This window comes from Leptosomus discolor, chromosome 4, assembly GCF_034619465.1.
Source record: "Leptosomus discolor isolate bLepDis1 chromosome 4, bLepDis1.hap2, whole genome shotgun sequence".
In the NCBI taxonomy this organism is placed as follows: domain Eukaryota; kingdom Metazoa; phylum Chordata; class Aves; order Leptosomiformes; family Leptosomidae; genus Leptosomus; species Leptosomus discolor.
Genome location: NC_141394.1, coordinates 11,678,116 through 11,698,156, shown reverse-complemented (window position 1 = coordinate 11,698,156; position 20,041 = coordinate 11,678,116). Strand labels below are relative to the sequence as shown.

The 20,041-nt window shown below is 41.7% G+C and overlaps 1 protein-coding gene across 1 annotated transcript in view; it reads left to right on the top strand.

Annotated features, from left to right (window-relative positions):
- The window catches only part of ANKRD17 (ankyrin repeat domain 17), an 89,704-nt gene that overhangs the window by 23,176 nt on the left and 46,487 nt on the right, over positions 1 to 20,041 (top strand). The window contains exons 2-3 of the mRNA XM_086464420.1: positions 17,786 to 17,939; positions 18,552 to 18,708. Of these exons, the coding sequence (XP_086320546.1) occupies positions 17,786 to 17,939; positions 18,552 to 18,708 (311 nt within the window). The remainder of the gene's footprint in view (positions 1 to 17,785; positions 17,940 to 18,551; positions 18,709 to 20,041) is intronic.

Genomic DNA, 20,041 nt, shown 5'->3' with positions numbered 1-20,041 from the left:
TTCAGGTCTTAGGCTATTTCTCCTTGACTTGCAGGAAGAGATTACAAGCTTGATGGTATAATTGGAAAACATTCTTGTTGTTTATGCTTTATCGCTTTATCTTTTTCAGTATGGTTTGTTCTTGGTAGAGTAATATGAAAATGCAGTTACTGTGTGAAAAACCTTGAAGCCAATAAATGACTTTGTGCTTGGGTAACTGCTGTGTAGAAGGTCAACGTTATTCAGTGGTGGTGTTTGCCAGTGAGTGTCTTGCTAATTGGGGTAACTTAACCAAGGCCTTGACTAGCAGATGGGATCAGATGATCTGCAAAGGTCTTCTCCAACCCAGACTCTTATTTCCTTTAAGCTATTCGTTCAGATCTGGTACTTCATCAAAAACAATAGGAGACTTGAGAGAGAGATTTTAGACAGGTGGATTTATTTAGATTTTTTTTTTCCCCCTTGTACCTCATGCCTTTCAACTTCTGTAGGTGTGAAAGGTTCTTATCATGGCTAAGGTACTTGTCCCTTTTCTCCTGCATGTGTGTAAAATCTCTTCAGATCTTTGCCTTGCTGGAACTTGCTGGCTGTGTTGACTGATAGGAAGTCACATGCTATAAAGCTGTAACCCGCACTCAAAACAACCTGTTACACTGCCCCAGCATCAAAAGTATGCGAGAAGGAGATCTAGGTAACTGGCTGGTATAAGTCGCGGTTCTCTGTCACTCTATGGTCACTACCTCCTGTGTCGTGTAGTTCTTCCCCAGTTACTTCAACTTCGTTGCACTTTAAAGCAGCAACGTTCCTGCTAGTAGGTGGTGGACTTGAACACCTTAGGTGTTTTAGGAAGAAATGGGTTTTTCTTCCCTCTCGCTGTGGATGAGTATGTTGTAATAGGAAAAGGAGCTTTGTACAAGCAGTTTTATCTGTGATCTGAATGTAGTTTGTGCTCAGGGGTGGGGAGGAGAGGAAGCGAGTCACGATGCAGCTTGTCCTACTCAGAAGCTGATACTGGAGCTATGTTTGTGTGAACACTGAATAAATATGCTGAAATACCTTTGTGGAACAGATGTGATCAGAAGTGTTAAGGGGGGGAGTAGAAATCAAAATTGTGGTAGTGATTTCAAGTAACTTGGCACATAATTTTTATGTGTAGCATGTGAAGCAAATAGTGAAAAGGAAGGCCTCCACTTAAAATGCTGTCTTTGCCCTTAAACCTTGAACCTTTTTTTTTTTTTAATAGGACCTCCTTTTGGGAAGAGAGGGGAAAAAAAAAATCTGGATTTAGTCGAGTACTTGTGCTTCGCTTTAGCTACCTTCACAAGTCTGTTAAATTTACCATGTGTAAAAACTCTTCAAATCTGTTCAATATGCAGAAGCTTTCAGTTGAGTGTGCCAAATAGGGGGGGGGGGGGGGGGAATTGTTATTCGTTTATTAGGTATGCCTAACAGTAGTTTGTATTGAAGGAAGAACTCAGTGACTTCTCAAGCTTGTCAGAGTTCTAACCAAATGGGTTGAAATTATTAGAAATAATTCCTTCTGTGCTCAGTTCCCCAGGCAGTAACAATAGGAATTCTAATCAGATACTGAACTCAGCTGTCTCCTGCTGTAACTTTATCTTCTCACTTCTCATCAGAAGAGAATATTGGTGAACTAGGCTATACCAGTTCTCTTATTGAAAAAAAGGCTTCAACTGTAGATGCCAAGAAAGGAAAGGAAGTCCACATTATGTTTCAGTTGGTTCCATTTCACTTTTTTGTTTGGCTCAGTTTTTAGGTCTGTAAGTATGGTCAGTTGTTTTGGGACAGTTGTATAGCTATTTCTCCATTGAACTTTACAGGACAAGAATAAATGGCAATAAAGAAAAATGGCATGACTCGAAGTAATTTCAAAGCTCTTGACCTAACTAGTCATATCTTCCCAAACTACTCTTGGTTATTTCTGTAAGTGTCTCTACATAATATTTTGAATTGGTTATGGTGTGTGAGGAGAGATACTGAAGGGAGATTTTGTTGGGATAATTACATGGAGAAAAGTAGATGTTCTCTAAGGACCTCTCTACTTTTCCCTCACCAGTTTACTGACAAGTTCTTAACTGTCCTCTGCACAGGACAAAAAAAAGGATTTCTGTAGTTTGCTGTGCAGTTGAATGACGTGTAGCGTTCGATTTACTGATCTTAACTTAAAGCACTTCCCTTAAGGAGCCATTCTTCAGTCTCCTGGCTCTGCTGTGATGGTGAATTTTAAGCAGTAGCAGTGTGGCTGGTTGCTTTGCTGTTTCCTAGCTTTGGAAGTTAGGGCAGGAGGGAATGGTAGCTAAACCTGCATATGCTAAACAGAACAGTGGTTCTACTTAAACATAGGGGAGGCTGGAGACAAAATGCAAATGTCTGCTATGTCTCAGGTTTTTTTTATTAGTAGAGATATGTTTGAAAACTCTGTCCTAGTAACTAGTTCTCCTTGTATCGTTTTCTTGTTTTGCGTGTGCATTAGCGTCCACATCTTTTTGTCTGTTGGTCACTTAGTGTAGTATGACTTGACTAAAGGAGCTGCTGTCACCTAGTGCCAGGAGGATAAGTTGGGGGACATGCATAACGTTTCTCTGGTTCTTTCATCCCTGGAATAACATCTTGCAGTAAGACCATGAAGAGGGGGACAGGGTTGTCTTGTACTTGTGTGGTGCCCTGTACAGTGGGCTGATGCTCTGATCAGTTTGATGGTGGGAAGGGAAAGCTGTGACTAAGCTAAGCTACAGATTGTGTTGCTCAAAGAAAAAGAAAATCCTCCTAGCGTTCCTGCATTTTGTTTTTCATCTCTACATGCCAGTTGATACTGTATTGCTGTGCACAAGCCCGTGCGCACATCAGTGTTTCATTCATGCCAAAGGGAATTCTGAGTTGGACTCAAACAGAATAGCTGTTTGTGCATTCATCCTGTCCCTCCTCCACATGTCCTCGTTCCCTTCTGCTGCTTCATCCTTCGTTGCAGAGCACTTGCTATTGTGAAGAACAGCCGACCAAAACTGCTTACAGAAGGGAATGGTTTCTTGCCAAATTTGTGTAAGAAAACATGTGGGCAGCTTAAAACTATTTCTGTTTCAAAACCAACTGGTGTTATGCAGTTCAGGCCACTTGCTCACTGTGTTTTATGCTCAGTAGCCACAGTCAATGACAGAGTAAATTTGCGTGTCCTTTTGGTGACTGTGAACCTGATGCGTGGCCTGCATATGTCAGAGTATGTGCAAGAGTGATCAGAATTGAGAATCCGAGAGGATTTTTATTTCTTTTTTTTAGCAGGAACAGTGATGAAGAAATATGCAATGAGGAAGAAAAATTCTTAGGTGAAAAGGAGTGTTAGTGTTGCTGAACATCATTTGTTCATTGAGGGCAGTGAAAATGCTGTTTGTCTAAAACTGTTATCTTTGATTTTTTTTTTTCATATTTCCACCCCCCCCCAGGGCTTTTATTCCCTGGTAGTGTCTGACAAGAGAAAAACAGTTCTACATGGAGTATAGGTTATGCATAGTGGGCAAAACAGGCAGACTGGAGTGGGAGGCAAACAGCTTTTCTTTCTTGCTGTGCTGGGGGAGAGATGGATGTCTGCCATTGACATGTCTTTTCTTCTAAAGTAGATCTTCATTTTTCTGAGCGCAAGCAAAGACACAGTCTGCCACCGTGGAGGGGACAGACAGGGGGGTTGAGAGTGTGTTGTGTGACAGTTTTGTTTTTTTTTTTTTTAGCACATGACAACATTTCCTCAGTCCCTGATGGTATTTTGGACACTGGGTTTTGATTTATGCCCTTGCCAGTGTTGTGGCAGAGAGAGCGCTGGTGGGTGCAGTGGGGTGCGTGCCTCAACTGAGGCTGAGACAGCCTCTGCCATGCTTCAGTTCCTACACTTCATTGACCCATTGTGCTACTACCACAGAAGACGGTTTTGCTGCCGTAAGTTTGGTATATCATCCTCTAAATGGCTGATTTCAAGTTGGCTGTTGCTACTGAAGCTTTATGCTAACTTCCACATTGGATTCTGTTAAAAAGAGAAAATAGGATGCTTTGGGGGCAAACTTAAGTCTTTTACCCTCAGTATGTTCCACTCTGAAAAGTAGTTTTTGGTATGCATCTTCTTACTGTGCAAATGATTTGGTAAAAAGTCTGTGACGGTTATGTACCATGCTATTGGTATAACTGCCACAGGCTTCCCTTATGCCTTTTAACAGCTGATGTAATGGAAGCGTGCAGTTCGTGCTCTGTGTTCAGATAAGCCCTAAACACTTCAACCAACCTGTTAAGTTGGTTAAATAATGGGAGTTCTTTTAACACAGTACCTCTAGTGCAGGTCTGTGAAAAGCATGTCTGAAAAAGCTGCTGCTCCCCAGTGCATAGAGCCATTTTGTGCCTCTTCTGGATAGGCAGTCCTGCTGTGCTGCTGGTGGTTCGCCTTGAAGGGAAGTTGGTTTCAGGCAGGTTTCAGTTACTGCACTTGAGCTATGATTTTTTTTCCAGGAAGCAGTTCATGTAGATGCCTGGTGTGTATTCTTGATCCTGACCAGAGAAAAGAGGAGGAGAAAAAAAAGCTGTGAGTGTCTTAGCTTCTTACTTGGTGCTAGTCTGATGTTGTACAAGGGTTTTTTAAAGCTTTGAAATGCAGCAGTTGGATAACTGACCCCCCAGCTGTTCTGACTGAGGAAAACTCTACTGGTGGTTTTTAGGTGTGAGAGGGAGTTCAGGGTGCCGCTGCAGAAGTTAAAATGGGAGTTGTTCGTGCAGCAGGGATATTGGTTTTTCCTTCGTTTTGCTGGTAACTGAAGAGCTTTGTGGTTGGGAATGGGAAGTCTCTTAAGCATCGGGTTTGTCTGCACTCCGGATCCTGACTGAGTAGAAGAGTTTTAAAGTAAGTTGGTGTGATGCACAGAGCCTTTTGAGCGTCTGTTGGGTTCGCAAAGGTTGGTCATGCTTTCATGGAACCATAGCATCGTGGGTTCCTTTTCCCACGACAAGAATGTGTGGCGTTCATTGTTGCTGCGGAGCCCAGGATGGCTGGTCCTGCCGAATGGGTGGCAATAGGTTCTGGTGGTGGGTTTCCACAAACACTATCAGGAGGGCCTTCTTCCACCAGGACACAGATCAGCCATTACCTTGGAAATTTGGGGGAAAGGGAGAAGTTTCCTAGGGATGGGAGACATGGCATTTGTGCTGTTAAACTGGTAGATGAGGCATCGGGAGAGGTGAGGCTTAGTCCTGAGAGTAACAGCAACATACTGTGACATAACACAAGCTATTTAATTCTGTTCCCATTATTTCTCTTATCCCATGATCTGATCAATCTATGTATTTCAGTATCTGTGTTTGGGGATGAAAATACGTGGACAAACATGGATCACTTGCCTTCTGATACTTACTGTTGGAGCAAAATGCTGTTGACTTAATAGCTTGTCCGAGTGTCTGAAGTTTTCAGGGAGTGGAGGTCTTTTGGTGTGTCTGTATTGCAGCCAGCACGATAGAGCAGTCTGGGTTCTGTTTGGAGGTTTTGAGGTATAAATGAGCATGTGAGCTGCCCTCTGTTTTTGGGGTTAAGTTTGGCTTTAAATTCAGAGTTGGGAAATGCATAGGAATAAGTGGTTTGACAGTTAGGGAACAGGAGTGAACTCCCGATGGGAACTGTAGCTGATTTACCACCACTGTAGTCACTTGCAGATGCAGGGAGGAATGAAGCCAAGCTGACTAGGCTAATTGTGTTGACTGAGAAATGCTTTCTGGCAGATTTAGCATAGCAAATCTGAAGCATGTCTTCATGAAGACAGGCAAAGTTGGTGGTTTCCCTCTTCTTAACCTTACTAATGGACCATGCTCTGTCAGTGAAAACTTGCCATGTAGCAGTGTTAGTGGAGGCTTTCTTTTGGAGAATTTATTTTGAATGAACATGCCATTCTGGGGTTTTGTATTGTACGTATTGAAGGATAGGAGGGTGGTCTTGCCTGTGATTGACATGAATAGCTATAAGTGCGTGTCCTCTTTTTCCTCTGAATCTGCATAGTTTGCTCAGTTAGGAAGCTTCCTTGGCATGGATTACAGAGAAGCTGCTTTGGATCATCTGAGGCCTGGCCTCATTGCAAGAAATAAGCGTGTTTTCAAGTCTGAGAACTGCTCCTGTGTTAACAGACTTCAATCTGCTGTTAGAAAATCTGGGTGCAGGCAAGGCCCCACATCACTGTGTCTGCATAGAACTTTATTGCTGCTAGCTTTGTCTACATAGAAGTTATGATGTCGTGTTTCCATTGTTCGGCTGTGCTGATCTACAATCCTTAGAATAACAACTTGTTTCAGCTGGAAGTGGATGGGTGTGCACAGTCATGAACTGAAATTTCAACAAAGTGCATGGAGCCAGTGAAATGGAAGAGATGAAAAACATTCCAGAAAAAGCACTTGTGAGAAGTTGGGCCACCTTTAGTTGTGCTAAGCTGCTTGAAACTCCCTTCTCAAAGGGTTAGTTAAGGGTCTTGATCTGTTACGATGAAGCCCCAGAGTGACAGAGAAATGGCTGCTTATTGAGCTGTGAAAAGATATTTCTCCTTGAAGATACTTCTCCTTGAAGACTCTGCAGGCAACAAACATGTGGACAAGCCCCCTGAAGTTAACCAGTGATAAAGACTAAATGATCGTTGTGATTTCAAGCTTGGCTCTTCTGAAGGTAGCAGAGTTGAAACAATGCGTTCAGGCTTTTGACAGCTCAGGAATCTTCTTTCTTAGTTGTCACTTTTTCCTTAGGTATCATTTGAAAGGAGGATGCTTCAAGATTCTAATCAGTTGATGTGGATCTGTCAGTGTAGCAACTTCATTGTGGGGTTGGAAATGCATGTATTGAGAATGGATCCATTAAATCCATCCTTGGTAATATATAGTCAAGGCAAAAGGTGAGTCCAATTGAAAAGGAATGTGACCAACTGTTAAGAGAAGGATTTTCTTTCTTGTGAGCTTACCTTCCTTAAACAAGGCTTAAGAGAATAATTAGTCCTTTCAAAGTAGGGCAGTGAGGAATAGGATGTAACAGTGCATGGCAGGACTGTTTAGTCCTTTTTCAGGAGTGCACACGTCGTTCGGAGATGCTAGCGTTGCTGTGAATGGAGATGCTCTTCAGGTCGATGTCCAGAATCTTTTCTTAATGTACTTCCCAATTTTTATATGTTGAATGATGAAGCTGACAAGATGTTCATATAGCCACATTGTTCTGTACTCTTTATCTTTTCTTCAGGCCTTAGTTCTTATTACTAGGTCTGTTGCAGCTGGTCATGTCATGATAAGGGCTCAGTCTGAGTCTGTGGTGATGGTCCTCAGGATGTGCTTTAAGTGCAAGCTTATGCAGAGAGATTTAGAGTCCTTGAGCTGTCCTTCAGCAGCAGGAGAGGTAGGAAAACTAAACTGCCATTTATATAGCTCAGAAGGCCTGTCTTAAAGAGCCTGTGATACAGTCTGGGTGGAGAATTGGCTAGGTGGTCAGAGGCAGCATAACCCCTCTAAGCTTTTTACAGCTGTTGATGAGTAGGCTCTGGTTTGTGTGGCCCTATAAGTAACTTGTTAAGTAGCTTAAGCAGTGCTTACCTGAGATACTTGAGAGAGTCTTAGGGGCTGCAGTCGTTCAAGTGTGACATTGGGGGATTTTTGGCAACAAGGGGAGAGGGTGATTCCAGGAAGCTCGGTTGTATTGTCTCTTCTCCTCATGTCTGTTATGTGTCCCCTTTATTGTTTTTCTGATAGACAGGCTTGTATTGTTTGGGAAGATGTGACAAGTTACTTGCAAAGGGCAGCAAAAATTGCCTGTGTAGGATCAGGCTGTCTGTTTAGCGTTGTCCAGTTGTCAGGGTTATTTTGCAGAAAGCCAGTTCCATTTTGGTTTTGCCATAATATGGGAACAACCTTTGTTATAGGTGTTACCTCTTTGTCAGTGGCTCTGATGCGGACCACCCTATCTCAGGTTTGGTCTAAGACAGCAGCAGTCTGAGTTATTCATACACTGTCAAGTTTTGCTTCTGTGGTCAGGTCTTTCCAAGCCCACGCCAAAAGAGATGGTTTCTATCAAATGGTCATGTTTAGCTTTTTTGTGGGGCTTGGTGGGAGAGGGAAGGTGCATACCTGTGTTCAGGTGTTTGGGTTGGAAATGTGTCAGCTTTTTTGTTGTTAATATGTAAGTATTGCGTGAAGCTGAGCTTTCAGAAGCATGGTGGCAGGCAGATTTAGAAACTGTTTTGATGATTTTTTTTTTTGGTGATTTTTATATCCTGTTATTCATGTCAGACTAGAAGTCGGTTTTAGTCGTCCTGTTCGTCCCCTCGTCCCCCCCCCAAATGTGAAACTGGGGCAGGGAACTTTAAAGATAATGAATTGAGGTGGTGGTGGTTTTGCATTGGCGCAAAATTTTTCTCACGCAAACAGTTGCAGCTGAATACCACTCAATGCATAAATTTCCTTAATGTGGAAGTATGCTGCGTGTTTGGAATGAAGATTTGAAATGGGCAAAAAATGTTAAACTGAAGGTGTTTTTTCCCTGTAGTTTCACAGCCCTCTTGTAGCTATAGGTATTGTGTTGTTTGTAATGCTGGGGAGATGGACTCCAGAGAGGGGGAGGGAATTTTCATGTGAATACATCAGCACCTGTCTCATCATCAGAAACACAGTAATACTGCAGTAATAATGCAGGTGTCCCTGCAGCAGAAACTCTGTTGGTGCCAGTCATGAGGACGGTGTTAATGCCATTTCAGCAGTGTGGAGTGTTACTCTTCTCACCGTTCTCCCTCCCTCCCTTCCTCTCTCCCTCCCCCTTTTAATTTTTTTTTTTTAGCAGCAGTGAGAGAAATGGAGTGTATAGTTGATGGAATAAAATGAAAGAAGACACTGTTGAGACGTTCCAGCTGCCAGACTTCACATTTCTGCTGAACAAGGCGTTCGGGTTTGGGGAGGGTCGTTGCAAGTTCGAAAGACAACAGATCTGATAATGTATCCCCATAACTAGAAGAGATCTTCACTGTACAGGGAAGAAATGTAGCTGTAAGACTTTGTGTCTGCAGTGATGGTGCTGTTGTAGTAGCTGGGTCGAGCAAGGGAGAATTACACAGCTTGTTCCTGTTTCAAAATAGATTTGAAGAAAGAAAGGAAAAAAAAATCAAAAACCTGCTAGGCAGAAATTGAGTAGGCAAAATAGTCTGCTTCACTTGGCTGCAGTGTGTGCTTTCCTTTTCAGTAACCAGCAAGCTGATCTTTAGATAAAGAAAATGGTGTCTCATGTAAATATCGAGTAAAGCATCTCTTCCACTTCAGAGCTGTCATATAGGTTAGGTGGTTGTGATGGTCTCTCTTGTCCCCACAAAAATGACAAGCAATGCCAAAGGCTTGTCTTCAGATTTTGAATGAAATTTCTATAATACATTACTAATGCTGTGAAGATATAAGTCTTAAAATGGCTTGAAATCTGTGTTAAATAAGTGGTAATTTCACCTGAAAACAAGTACCGTTAGGAGTAAAGGCAGAAGCGTACGCTTTGTCTTAGTATTTAGTTTGATAAAGTCAGAGTCTGCTCCCAGTGTTTTATTTGAAGATGTGTGTAAGTTGATGGCTTTGTCTGATGTTTCACTTCAGAGTGTTTTTTCCAGTAAGCTTAATTTCAACTGAGATGCGTTAATGTCTCTTGAAAGTGTGAGAGGTGATATTATGAGGGCTAAGAGAGAGCAGGCATGAAATACTTGCTTTATTATGGGATGTGTGGGAGCCTGAGAAAATTTCCTGCCCTTTACTACTCTGAGCTGACCTGTTCTAAGATGAACAAAAAACCACAGTGCATGTACGTGGTACGGGCATTATGATGTACTTTTGGAATAACGAGTGTTTTATCCTTCTAAGACTGCAAATGATTTCTTGAAACTTACAAATGAAGGCTGCATGTAAAGACTTTTATAGGCTGTTAAGGTTAGAAACACGATGGAATTATGCATTGTAATTTGCAGTTTCTGGGTTGCCTGTTTGTATGTTAGGTTTTGGATGCCTAAATGAAAGATCGGTGCTTGAAATACTTGGCCCGGTTTGCCGCGTTCCAAATATATCATTGCTTTATTCTGATTCACTCTTAGCTCACGAATCCCTTGATGCGCATTGAATGTTTAGATACAAGACAATAAAAATACCTAGCAGTGTCGTGCGAAGAAAACTTTTAACTAGTTATTAGTCAGAGTTTGACTTTGTTCTTACACTGGGAATGTTGTTTTATTTCCTCTTGTGTGTTCCAGTTGCAAGGTAATAGTATAAAAGCTGCTATTTCTGTGTGAAACAAGCTCATAAGGTGTATTTATGAAGTGAACAGTGGAAAACATTTTACTTTAAAGAAATGTTCATGGAAGTTGTATGAAAGATGGAGGTGTTTTTTGGTGCAGTGTCGTGCAGTAATTTGGAACAATTTCACAGTAATTCCCAAGGCTGTCGGAAGTGATCAGCAGATGCTCAGTGGAACTGATCAGCAGCTAAAAAATACTTGGGGACTGTTTTTCCTACAAGAACAGACAGAAGAAAATCCTGACAGGGGTCCTGATCCCAGACTCCGGTGGAGTTGATAGGCTTGTCTGTGATCTTCAAGAAAAGGTTTGGTTGTGCTAGCCTGGTGACCCCTTCCTGCCTATCCAGTTTGTGAGGTGGAAGTGCTGTAGGTCCAGCTCTAAATCAGTAAATGACATTGGCTGTAAAAGCAATCCGTTGTCTTAGTGCAGTGAAGGACAGGGACAGGAATAATTAGCTCTCTGCCATGGAGGTATGAGAGCTAAAACTATTCCAGAGTGAAAGCTGAGATTATCTTGGATATGAGTTGCTGGAGTGCGAGGGGAAGGTGTAACTGTGGGTCAGGCTCTGCTGTTTCCATGAGGAGTTCCTCATGTAAATCAGGATGAAAACTGCTCACAGTACGAGAGTCATTTTTGTGGAGACAGTGAAGAATCTGAAGCTTCCTTGCTCTTCAGGCTAGTAACTTGCCAGTGCAGTGGGACTGAAGTGTATTGACTGACCTGGTGACAGTGGTTGTTTGGGTGTGAAGGTGGCTTTGCAATACCTGATGGACCTGAAAGTCCTTGTTCAATTTCATAGTGTCTTTAAAAATGTTTTGCTGCTCTCCAAAACTTGTGGAGCTGTGAAAAATCAACTGTTAGAGTGCTTGCAAACTGGAATTAAGTCTTCTGTACCTCGATAAGAAATAATACGAAAGGACTGTGGCGGTTCAGGTCTGCTGGAGGTGGTGAGGTTGGTGACCTGGCAGTAGCTGCTAGCTGTTCTTGTGCGCTAGGTTCTTCAGAAAGGCTTTGTACTAAGTCTTGGTTCCCATAGGATCCATTTCGCATCCTCTGGGTAGCAAACATCAAAGGCCCAAGCGCCAAGGTAGAAATTCAGCAAATTCTGAACTTGTGATGGGTGCCTAATACGAGGTGAAATTCACGGGAATCATCTGACAAAAGTGGAGAAACAAATCTGCTGTTGTATGGTAAAACTAGAAAATAGGGTCCAGATGCAAGAATAAGGGGGGGGGGGGAAACCACAAACCTGCAGAGAAAATATTTTATCATGAAAGCTGTTTTTTGAACCTTTTAAAATCGTTGTCTGGGCTAGCGTGGTTCATCCAAACCAAGTTTCAGATGCTGTTGTTTATGGAGCTTAAAAACACTGAAGCTTAAAAACATTTCATCCTATTATGTTAATGAGTACGACTTGCTATTTCACAGCCTTAGAGATCTGTTGTTTGCAACTGCTATACGCTTAAACTGAGTTTCACTGTTTACTTGTTAACAGTTCTTTAAAAAGTACCTACTTTTTGAGAGTGTCTTCATGTAAGGCTTCAAGATAGAAAAACATTATATTGTCTATTTTGTTGTTATGAACAATGGCTATAACACAGCTAGGAACTTGTGTTGCTTCCAGGAAGATGCTGGATGTTTGGCCAAGGTGCTATTCATGTTCTTCTGAGCAAGTGTTTTGGCTGGGTTAATGACACTGTGCCTAAAAGTACCATACGGTTAAGTAACTCTTTGCTACTCTCCATCTCTGTGCATCTGCTCTCAGATGGCACATGTTGCAGTAATAGGATGTTAATTTTTGTAATTGATATGGAATGTAGGGTCTCGAATGTTTACTCTGTGTTAATTTCTAAGTGCTGGAAAGCAGTAGCACATAATACTGTGCGCATGCAGGATGGCCTTGAAGAGAAGGAAGGGAGTCGGCAAAATGGGCTCTTGAAATCAGATGGGGAACCTGAGATAAGAAGGAGAAAATGACTTTTTGTGGCCTTTTCATAATGCCTCTGGGTTGTTCTTATGGCACAGCTGCAATGGAGGAAAAACTCTAAAACGGTGATAAACAAATGCTCGAGATGCTGTGTAATTAATGACCAGAGCTATTCATGGCAGCCATGTACTGATTAGATAGATAAATAATGGGCTTTTGTCATTTTGCAGCGAGGGCTGTAGTAGGTGGTGGATGCTGGAAACTGTTTTCTGCTATTGTTCGTAAGTGAAATTTTGAAGAGTTGCTTTTATTGTTGTTTACTATTGATAAAGTTTAGCTAATCATAAAGCTCTCTGGTAATGCTTTGTGGGCATCTACGCTGATGTAAAGTGTAAATATTACCAAGTGTTAGATATGCATGAAAAGAGGGAGTTCAGACACTAAACCAAGTGACGTTCTAAAGGTACCGAAGTCACTAGCATAACAAAAAGGCTTAGCTTTGCTCTTGGGTTCTTTTCATTGCGCAGCATCAAACAGGTTTAGAAATTCTTATCAGTGGAGTTGTGCAGTATCATAAGAGTTGAATCATCTTGTGGTCAGATGCGTAGCACTGGTTTTGATGTTCGAATGTGTATGAAGAGCTTTCATACTGAATTGCCAGTATGTGGCTGAGGGTAAGATTAGAGTTGCTGTCATTTTAGGCTCATAATGTTAATTTAGGTGTAATTTTGGTAGTGAAGAGACTTGACTAGCTTGATACCTTAGTTAATGATGTGGTGCTAGAGGAGTTGTTTGATGTTGAGTACTGGAATTCTATCTCGTAAGTGTCGAAGAGGAGAAGGGACAGTTGTTTGAGGGTGTACTTCATCTTTCCTCTTCCCTTCTTGGGCTTGACTTGGCATAAAATTAGGAACATGCTAATCTGTGTTAGCTTTATGAGTAGTAAAATGTAAATCAATATGGGACTGACTACTTCTCTTCAAATCCTTAATTCATGGGGGGTGTGTGTGTGTGTTTTGTGGGTTTTTTTGGTGTTTGTTTTTTTTTTTTTGTGAGGGAAATGATGGGAGGAAGTTTGACTTCAGTTTACATCTGTGTGAGACGATGTGGAGGTGTATGTATGGACTTGAAGACGCTGGTACGGGGGTAGCATGTGGGATCTCACAGTGGGATCTATGCTGATGGCGGTTTTATGTGCATATGGCTTGATGGTGAGAGATTGATAAAGTTTGAGTTGGTGTCCAGAACTGAATTACATCTATAGTTGGTCTAGTATCACATGGTGGCAAGGGCAGTGCCAGTTGGAGCAAAGTGACTCAGTTGTGAGGTGTTTTGTGCTCTAACCTGGCGTTTATTCCAATGTATGTTCAGTGTCTAGTATTTGGCAGTCAAAACATGAAATTAGTGACATCTTGCAGGGCTGTCTTCAGGGTGTGTAGATGTGAGTCCTGGTGGATCAGCTTTTACCTGGTTGGGAAGTCTCTGTGTCCATGTACCAGATGACAAAGCAGTACTAAAAATGCAGAAGTACTGTTCCGCACAAAAGAAAAGACAGCCCTGCCTGTAGAATAGTTGTTGTAAAAAGTTATACTTCCTGGTTACGGTCTGGTGAAGAGGAAATCCCTTGATTTTGTGTTTCCTGTTTGGTGGGGAAACCAAGAGGAGCAAACAGATCACCCCAAGGTTGGAGGAGGAAAGAACAGGTGGGGGTTTGAGTCTGTACTTCAGAACACAGAATGTGTAGGCCTGTGTAAGTGCGTGCACACAGTGGCGTGCCTTGGGAGAGCCTGGGAGCGTGCACAGGGCGAAGGACAAAAGAGGTTTCTGAGGGAGAGGACGAGTGTGCAGACCCCGGTTTGATGTTGTTCAAAGCTTTGCTAAGTAGGGAAGAACTTGTCTTTCTAGTAAGAGTTAATAAAAGCACGTAACGTTGAAAACTTAAGTTTAGTCTAGTGTTACAATACTTGGAAAACTTAGAATGACTTTTTTGCCTAGAAAAATAGGACTTGGAACATATGCTAAGGGACTTGTAGCATGGAATTTCCTTGAGGCTTGGGTTTATATACCTGTTAACACCACGCTTTTCTAAGCCATTTTTAAACTTCCCTCTACAGTTGTATTCAGTGCATTGAAACGGCAGGCTGTTCTGCTTGAGTAGGCAGAACTTGGTAGTTTTGTTCTCCTAGCATCTTATTTGATTGTAGAAGCACCAAATACACTGGAAGTATTTACGGGCAAAGTAAACTTGGGCAGGTACAGAACATGAGATTTTTATTGCAGGATGAGAAAGGAAGAGAAGTCTTGTAAAAGGCCTTCTGTTGGGGACTGTCTGAACAATTGGATTATGTCAGAGTATTGTTTGATCAGAGAAATACTGACTGAGAACCCAGATGGAATATTCTGATACGTAAGGTGGAGCATTTGTGTGCTATTCTACACCTTTTTTAGTTAAGGGAAATAAAATACATCTGAAGACCATTAAAGGAAATGTCTGTTTACTTGGCCTAGTAAATGGAAATGTTTTGTCTTTAGTTCGTAGCTTCTGTAGAGAAGGCGGTATTTTCTGAGAAATGAAAATGGAATTTTCACTTCTACCAAAACACAGTTTTGTTCGCCACTGTTAGATGCTGTGTCTTACATCACTATCGCCCTGTAAGGCATTGTGTGTCATGCTGAACTGGCTGAAAAGTCAAGACTGCAGATCTAATAAAACTCTTAAGCTAAAAGGCAATGGTGAAAATACAGAAGGGTATAACTGGAGGCTTGATGAAGAGTTCTGCAAGCCGCAGCTCGAAGATGTATCCCTTCTACCTTAGAAAAAGAAAATCAGCTATATTTAATGTCATAAAATAGTGTGAATTTGTTATTTAGTGAGTTAACTTCTTGAGATGGTGCTCTCAAATGGTTTAAATGACAGCAAGTAATATAAATACTTTCAGAAATTTACTGCAAGCGAAGTTTTCCCCTGATAACTTGTGCTTGTCTTGGTGCTGTATTGTTTGTAGGTGGATTGCTTTTTCTCCCCGTTCTCCTTGTGTAACAGTTGTATTTTTTTTAATTGTACCACACTTATGTTCTTAGCTGGAAGAAACATGGGAAGATTTTTCCGTTTGAAACTTAACTACATAAAAGAAATAATTTGAAGGGAGAGGATGTGAGTGGGGGAAGAGACGTTTTCCTATTTTGACTTTTTTCTTAACAAATATTTCATAGTGTTAGGAAGAACCACGACCAGCTGTTAAATATCTCAGATGAGGTTTTTTTTTTCAGTTAGTCTTAGTGGTAGAGATTTTGCATGAGTTGGGTGAGCCAAGAATCCTTCCAACTGCTCAGTGCTTTGCCTTTGTAGTGATGAAATCTGTCGCTTGGCTCCTGAACAGCAGAGTAGTTCCTTTCTCTTGCTGCTTGCTGCAGCAGGCTTAGTGCTGTGGTAGAAGACAAATGGCAAGTCCTCAGATGAACCAAAACCAGCCTAAAACCAGCGTTGTAGGTGCACAGAGCAGAGCTGGCAGCAACCAGTGAAGGACCCTGGAGAGGCAAGAGTGAGCTGTTCCTTAGGGCTGGGGAGGAAACTAGGAGTTGCCTCCACCAGTTTGCCAAACTAGAAAGCTGCAGCCTGTGCAAGTATCACTTGGAAAAAGCAGTGCTGAGGAGCAACACGCAATACTGCAGGGCTGTCCCATTGTCGGCAGTTCTTGAGATCAGAGACACTTTCATCAGGAGTTGGAAGTCATCCCATTCAGCTTGCTGTGTTCCCAAGTTTAAAGGAGGAGGGCAAAGAGGCTTCAAAGGAGTGGAAGGAGGCTTCGAAGATGCCCTGGAGATGTATACTTGTGTATTGCCCAAAGCTGTCTGACAGGAGATTTTCATTCTCTATGATATCATTGAAGTGATAAATCGAGGTAATTTTGAAAGTAGTTCTCAGCCTACCTTCCTAAACAAACAACATGTTTAGGTTCAAGCTATGTGCTAGTACCGTATCCTGGTAAGTTTTGAGCTGGAGACTGACTGCAGAAGGAAACATTGATGTGTGGGCTCTTCAGTTGTGACAAGAGAATGAATGGGAGGAAGGAGGGAGACCTTTCAGGAGTCTTGAGATGAATTGGTTGCTCTTCTGGTTTGTCTCCCCACTTGGGTTCTTGGGGCATTTATCTGCAGGAATCTGAACTTGTGATGCTCATGAGACTGCTTTTAAACTTGAGACACACATGAATCTGAAGTATAAAATAATTTGTATTTCTATTGTGAACTGTATTCCCTGTGGAAATAGATTGCTGCTGTACTACAGACAGTAGCAGCTTTTATCCAAAGATGAATGAAGTTTTTAATCATGTTGTAGAGTGGCTGGCACATGTGGTTGGTTTGTCTGACAGGCTTGTGTTTAGATTGATTTTGATTTTGGTTTGGAATTGTCTTTTATTTTTTGATGCCTTTGATTTTTGAGGCTGCTGAGCTTTGTACACGGTGTTTAAACTTAGTCTTTATAATGTAATAAATGGTTCAATGGCAAGTTCACAGGCGTAGCGGGGTGTCCATGGCACTCTTGGAGGTCTGTCTTCTCTGAGGTACTTGACCCACTCTTACTTTAAAAGGTCGTAAACCACAAATGGGTACTATGGCCTTTTTGCTCTAATATACTGATCTCTTCCTTGATTTCTGTTATGTTTCACAACCAAAACAAATGCAGAGTACAGAAAGGTAGGACCTTCAGAGGAACTTTGACCACTCAGCATCTGTTTTCTGAAAAAGGCAGATATAATAGGCTGCGTGTTCTGTAGGTAATGTTACAAATAAATGTTTTCTTGAGAGATTCTGTGAAACCCTTGTATGTTGCGTTTGAGTTGATTATATCTGGGATATGTTGCTGGTCCTTTCGGGGTTTTTTTTAAATGTTGGATTAGTAAACGTCAGACTTGAAAGAAGTGAGATAGCTGAGAGAATTTTTGTATCAGTCAGAAAGAAAGGATCGACAGTAAAATAGTGATGACTTAGTTTCCCTGGTATTGTATGTGAGTAGGGTTTAATGCCATTGGAGGGTACGTTGCTTCTTTGAAAGGTGACTGGGTTATGTGAAATAGAATAATTTTGTCTCTGTAATATATATCTTCCATGCTTTGGGGAGGGGAAAAGAAAACCCAAGGAGAAAAAAAAAACAAAACAAAACAAACTCAACAGCTGGCATAGAACTCACGGCAGCTACTACCTTGAGGCTTTCTGCAGTGATACCTTTTCTTTCACTTTTCCCCTCCCTGTGTTCAGTTGGACTTGAAAACTGTAGAGTGCAACATGGAGATGTGAAGTCAATCTTTAACTTTTCTAGTATATTATGTGGCTTCTGCTAACGGAGCGAGTGGATAAGATACATTCCTCCTATGTGATTTTTGGAAAATCTCATTGCTTCCTTTGAAATAATACCATCTTGAGTCAACTGAAGGTAGCTTGGCTAACAAAGTACTTAAAGAGCAAATGCTTAAGTGGTAACTACAGCTGTGGGGTTTTCATGTTTTAAGTATGTTTTGGTCACTTATACCATTCCTAAACCAGATCTGTTGTTTTTCAGGTGGAATCGTTTATCTTGGATCAGGATGATCTCGAAAACCCTATGTTGGAAACAGCTTCTAAATTGCTGTTGTCAAGTACTGCTGATGGTGCTGACCTGAGAACGGTAGATCCCGAAACCCAGGCAAGATTAGAAGCTTTACTTGAAGCTGCAGGTAAGTACTCGTGTCCCACACAGGTTTAACCCCGAAGCCCTTACACATGAGAGCGTACTGGAGCTGCTTGCATAAGTCAAATCCATATGAGCATGATACGTATGCAGAGCGTAAGGCGGTGTGAAGTTGGCAAGGTTGTACAAGTCATGGAAGAGAAAGAAGTTGGTTAAAGCATTTCAATTTTTGCAAGACCAGAGTTTCATGTGGAGGCCATGCTTCTAATTGGATTCTTCCAACACTGGATTTCTAAAAGCCTGAGTAAAAATTGACACCCAACCCTGGCTTGCAACCTTAAATCAAAAACTAAATTGCTCAGTGAGGCTTTGTTTTGTAACAATTACTGTTTGAAAAGCTTTACTAGTTGCTTATACTAAGTAGTTGTCAACAGTTGAAAAAAACGCCTTCTGTGGATTGGAGGGTTTCAGTCACGCGCATCACTTCTGTCTGCAGCTTTAAAATTAGCGTGATAAACAATTAATCCCTTCACTTTGGAAGCTGTACTTCATTATGCTTGGAATGTTTCAGCCAACAGATCTCATAGGCTCAATTTCAACTTCTCTGTTTTCTCCTTCTCTGGCATGCGTACCAATTTGTTGTAAATTGGCATGAAAGGAATAGGTAAGCTGTCTACGGCTGATGGTAAAGCATTTGCAGATCCTGAGGTGCTTCGCAGACTGACTTCTTCGGTCAGCTGTGCGTTGGATGAAGCTGCCGCTGCACTTACCCGGATGAGAGCAGAAAGCACAGCAAATGCAGGGCAGACGGACAAGTAAGACAACCTTTCTACTGGATTTTTTCAGTCGTTTGCTACTTTTAGAAGCAGTTTTTCTTGTTGTATCACTTGTGATTACAGGACGGTGAAACTCTTACTCAAGTGGAATTAGTGCCAAGTTATCACTTGTGGTTCTCCTGTTAAATATTCCTGGACTGTCAGGTCTTGCAGTGGGGAGTGAAGCAATTAATACTGCTTAGAATTCAGAAATTGTGCTCCAAGTACTTTAACTTGACCAACAGAGTTTCTGAGCTCTTAAGTAGTGTGAGCCTTAGAAGTGTACCAAAAAAAGCAAATCCCAGAATGGGTCACTCATGAAACTAGCTTTGGGACTGAAAAAAACCCAATCTGTTTCAGACAACTAAAGAATGCCTTTTTAATTGAGGAAGAAAAACAGTCTTGAGGGACTGGAGCCTTCAGGGCGGTCAGCAGCTTCCTTGTGTCGGGTAGGACCTTGGACAGAGCCTTGACCAGAGAGTTGCTACTTTTGAAATGGACTTTCTGGCTTTGTGAGTTTTTGTCTTACTGGGAGGCTTATGAGGGAAGGAAAAAGCTTCTAGGCTGTCATGAAGCTTTGATACGACAGAAACGGAGTGTTAGTAGGAACAACCAAGTGCTGCTGTACAAGTTGGCGGTTTGTTCCTTGTATGCTGAGGGACTCCAAAGAAATGTATGTTGGTTTTTTGATCAGGACATGGAGAAGAGCAGAAGGGTTTGGGTTATGTCTGCTATTCTGTGTGCATCCCTCCCTGTACACAGCTACCTCTTTTGTTGTGAATGATGGCTGTTGCCAAAGTTGTTATTGGGACAGAGGACATGCGAAATAAAAATAAACGTGGGAAATGCAGTGAACAGACATTTTTTGAGAAGTACTTCTCCATATATTAAGACTGTGTCTGGTGGCACAAACTAAGTAGGAGCCCTGCTACATAAATTACCTGCTTTTATGTGTTGAGTATTTTAAGAATTGCTCATACTCAGGTTGCGTTATATGCAAAAGTTTCCTGTCAACTACCTTATTTTTCCATTCCCTTTTGAGTTAGTTCTGTGTTGGTGGGGCTTCTAAATGGAGAAAAGATGAAAGAGCAGTGGGTAGGGCAAGGCCAGTAGTCTTGGATTTACTATTATTGATCCAATTATTTGGAGCAGAAGAGAGAAATAGGATGGACTTAAATTTTTATTCTCAGAAAGCAATAACTCTTGGAATTAAGGCAATGTAGACAGAGGACAGAATTGACATGATTGAAAATACGCTCCCAGTAGACCCTTTTCTGACTGAAAGAGAATTGGAGTGACAGAAGTGAAGAACGCGTGGAGTGACACGAGAACC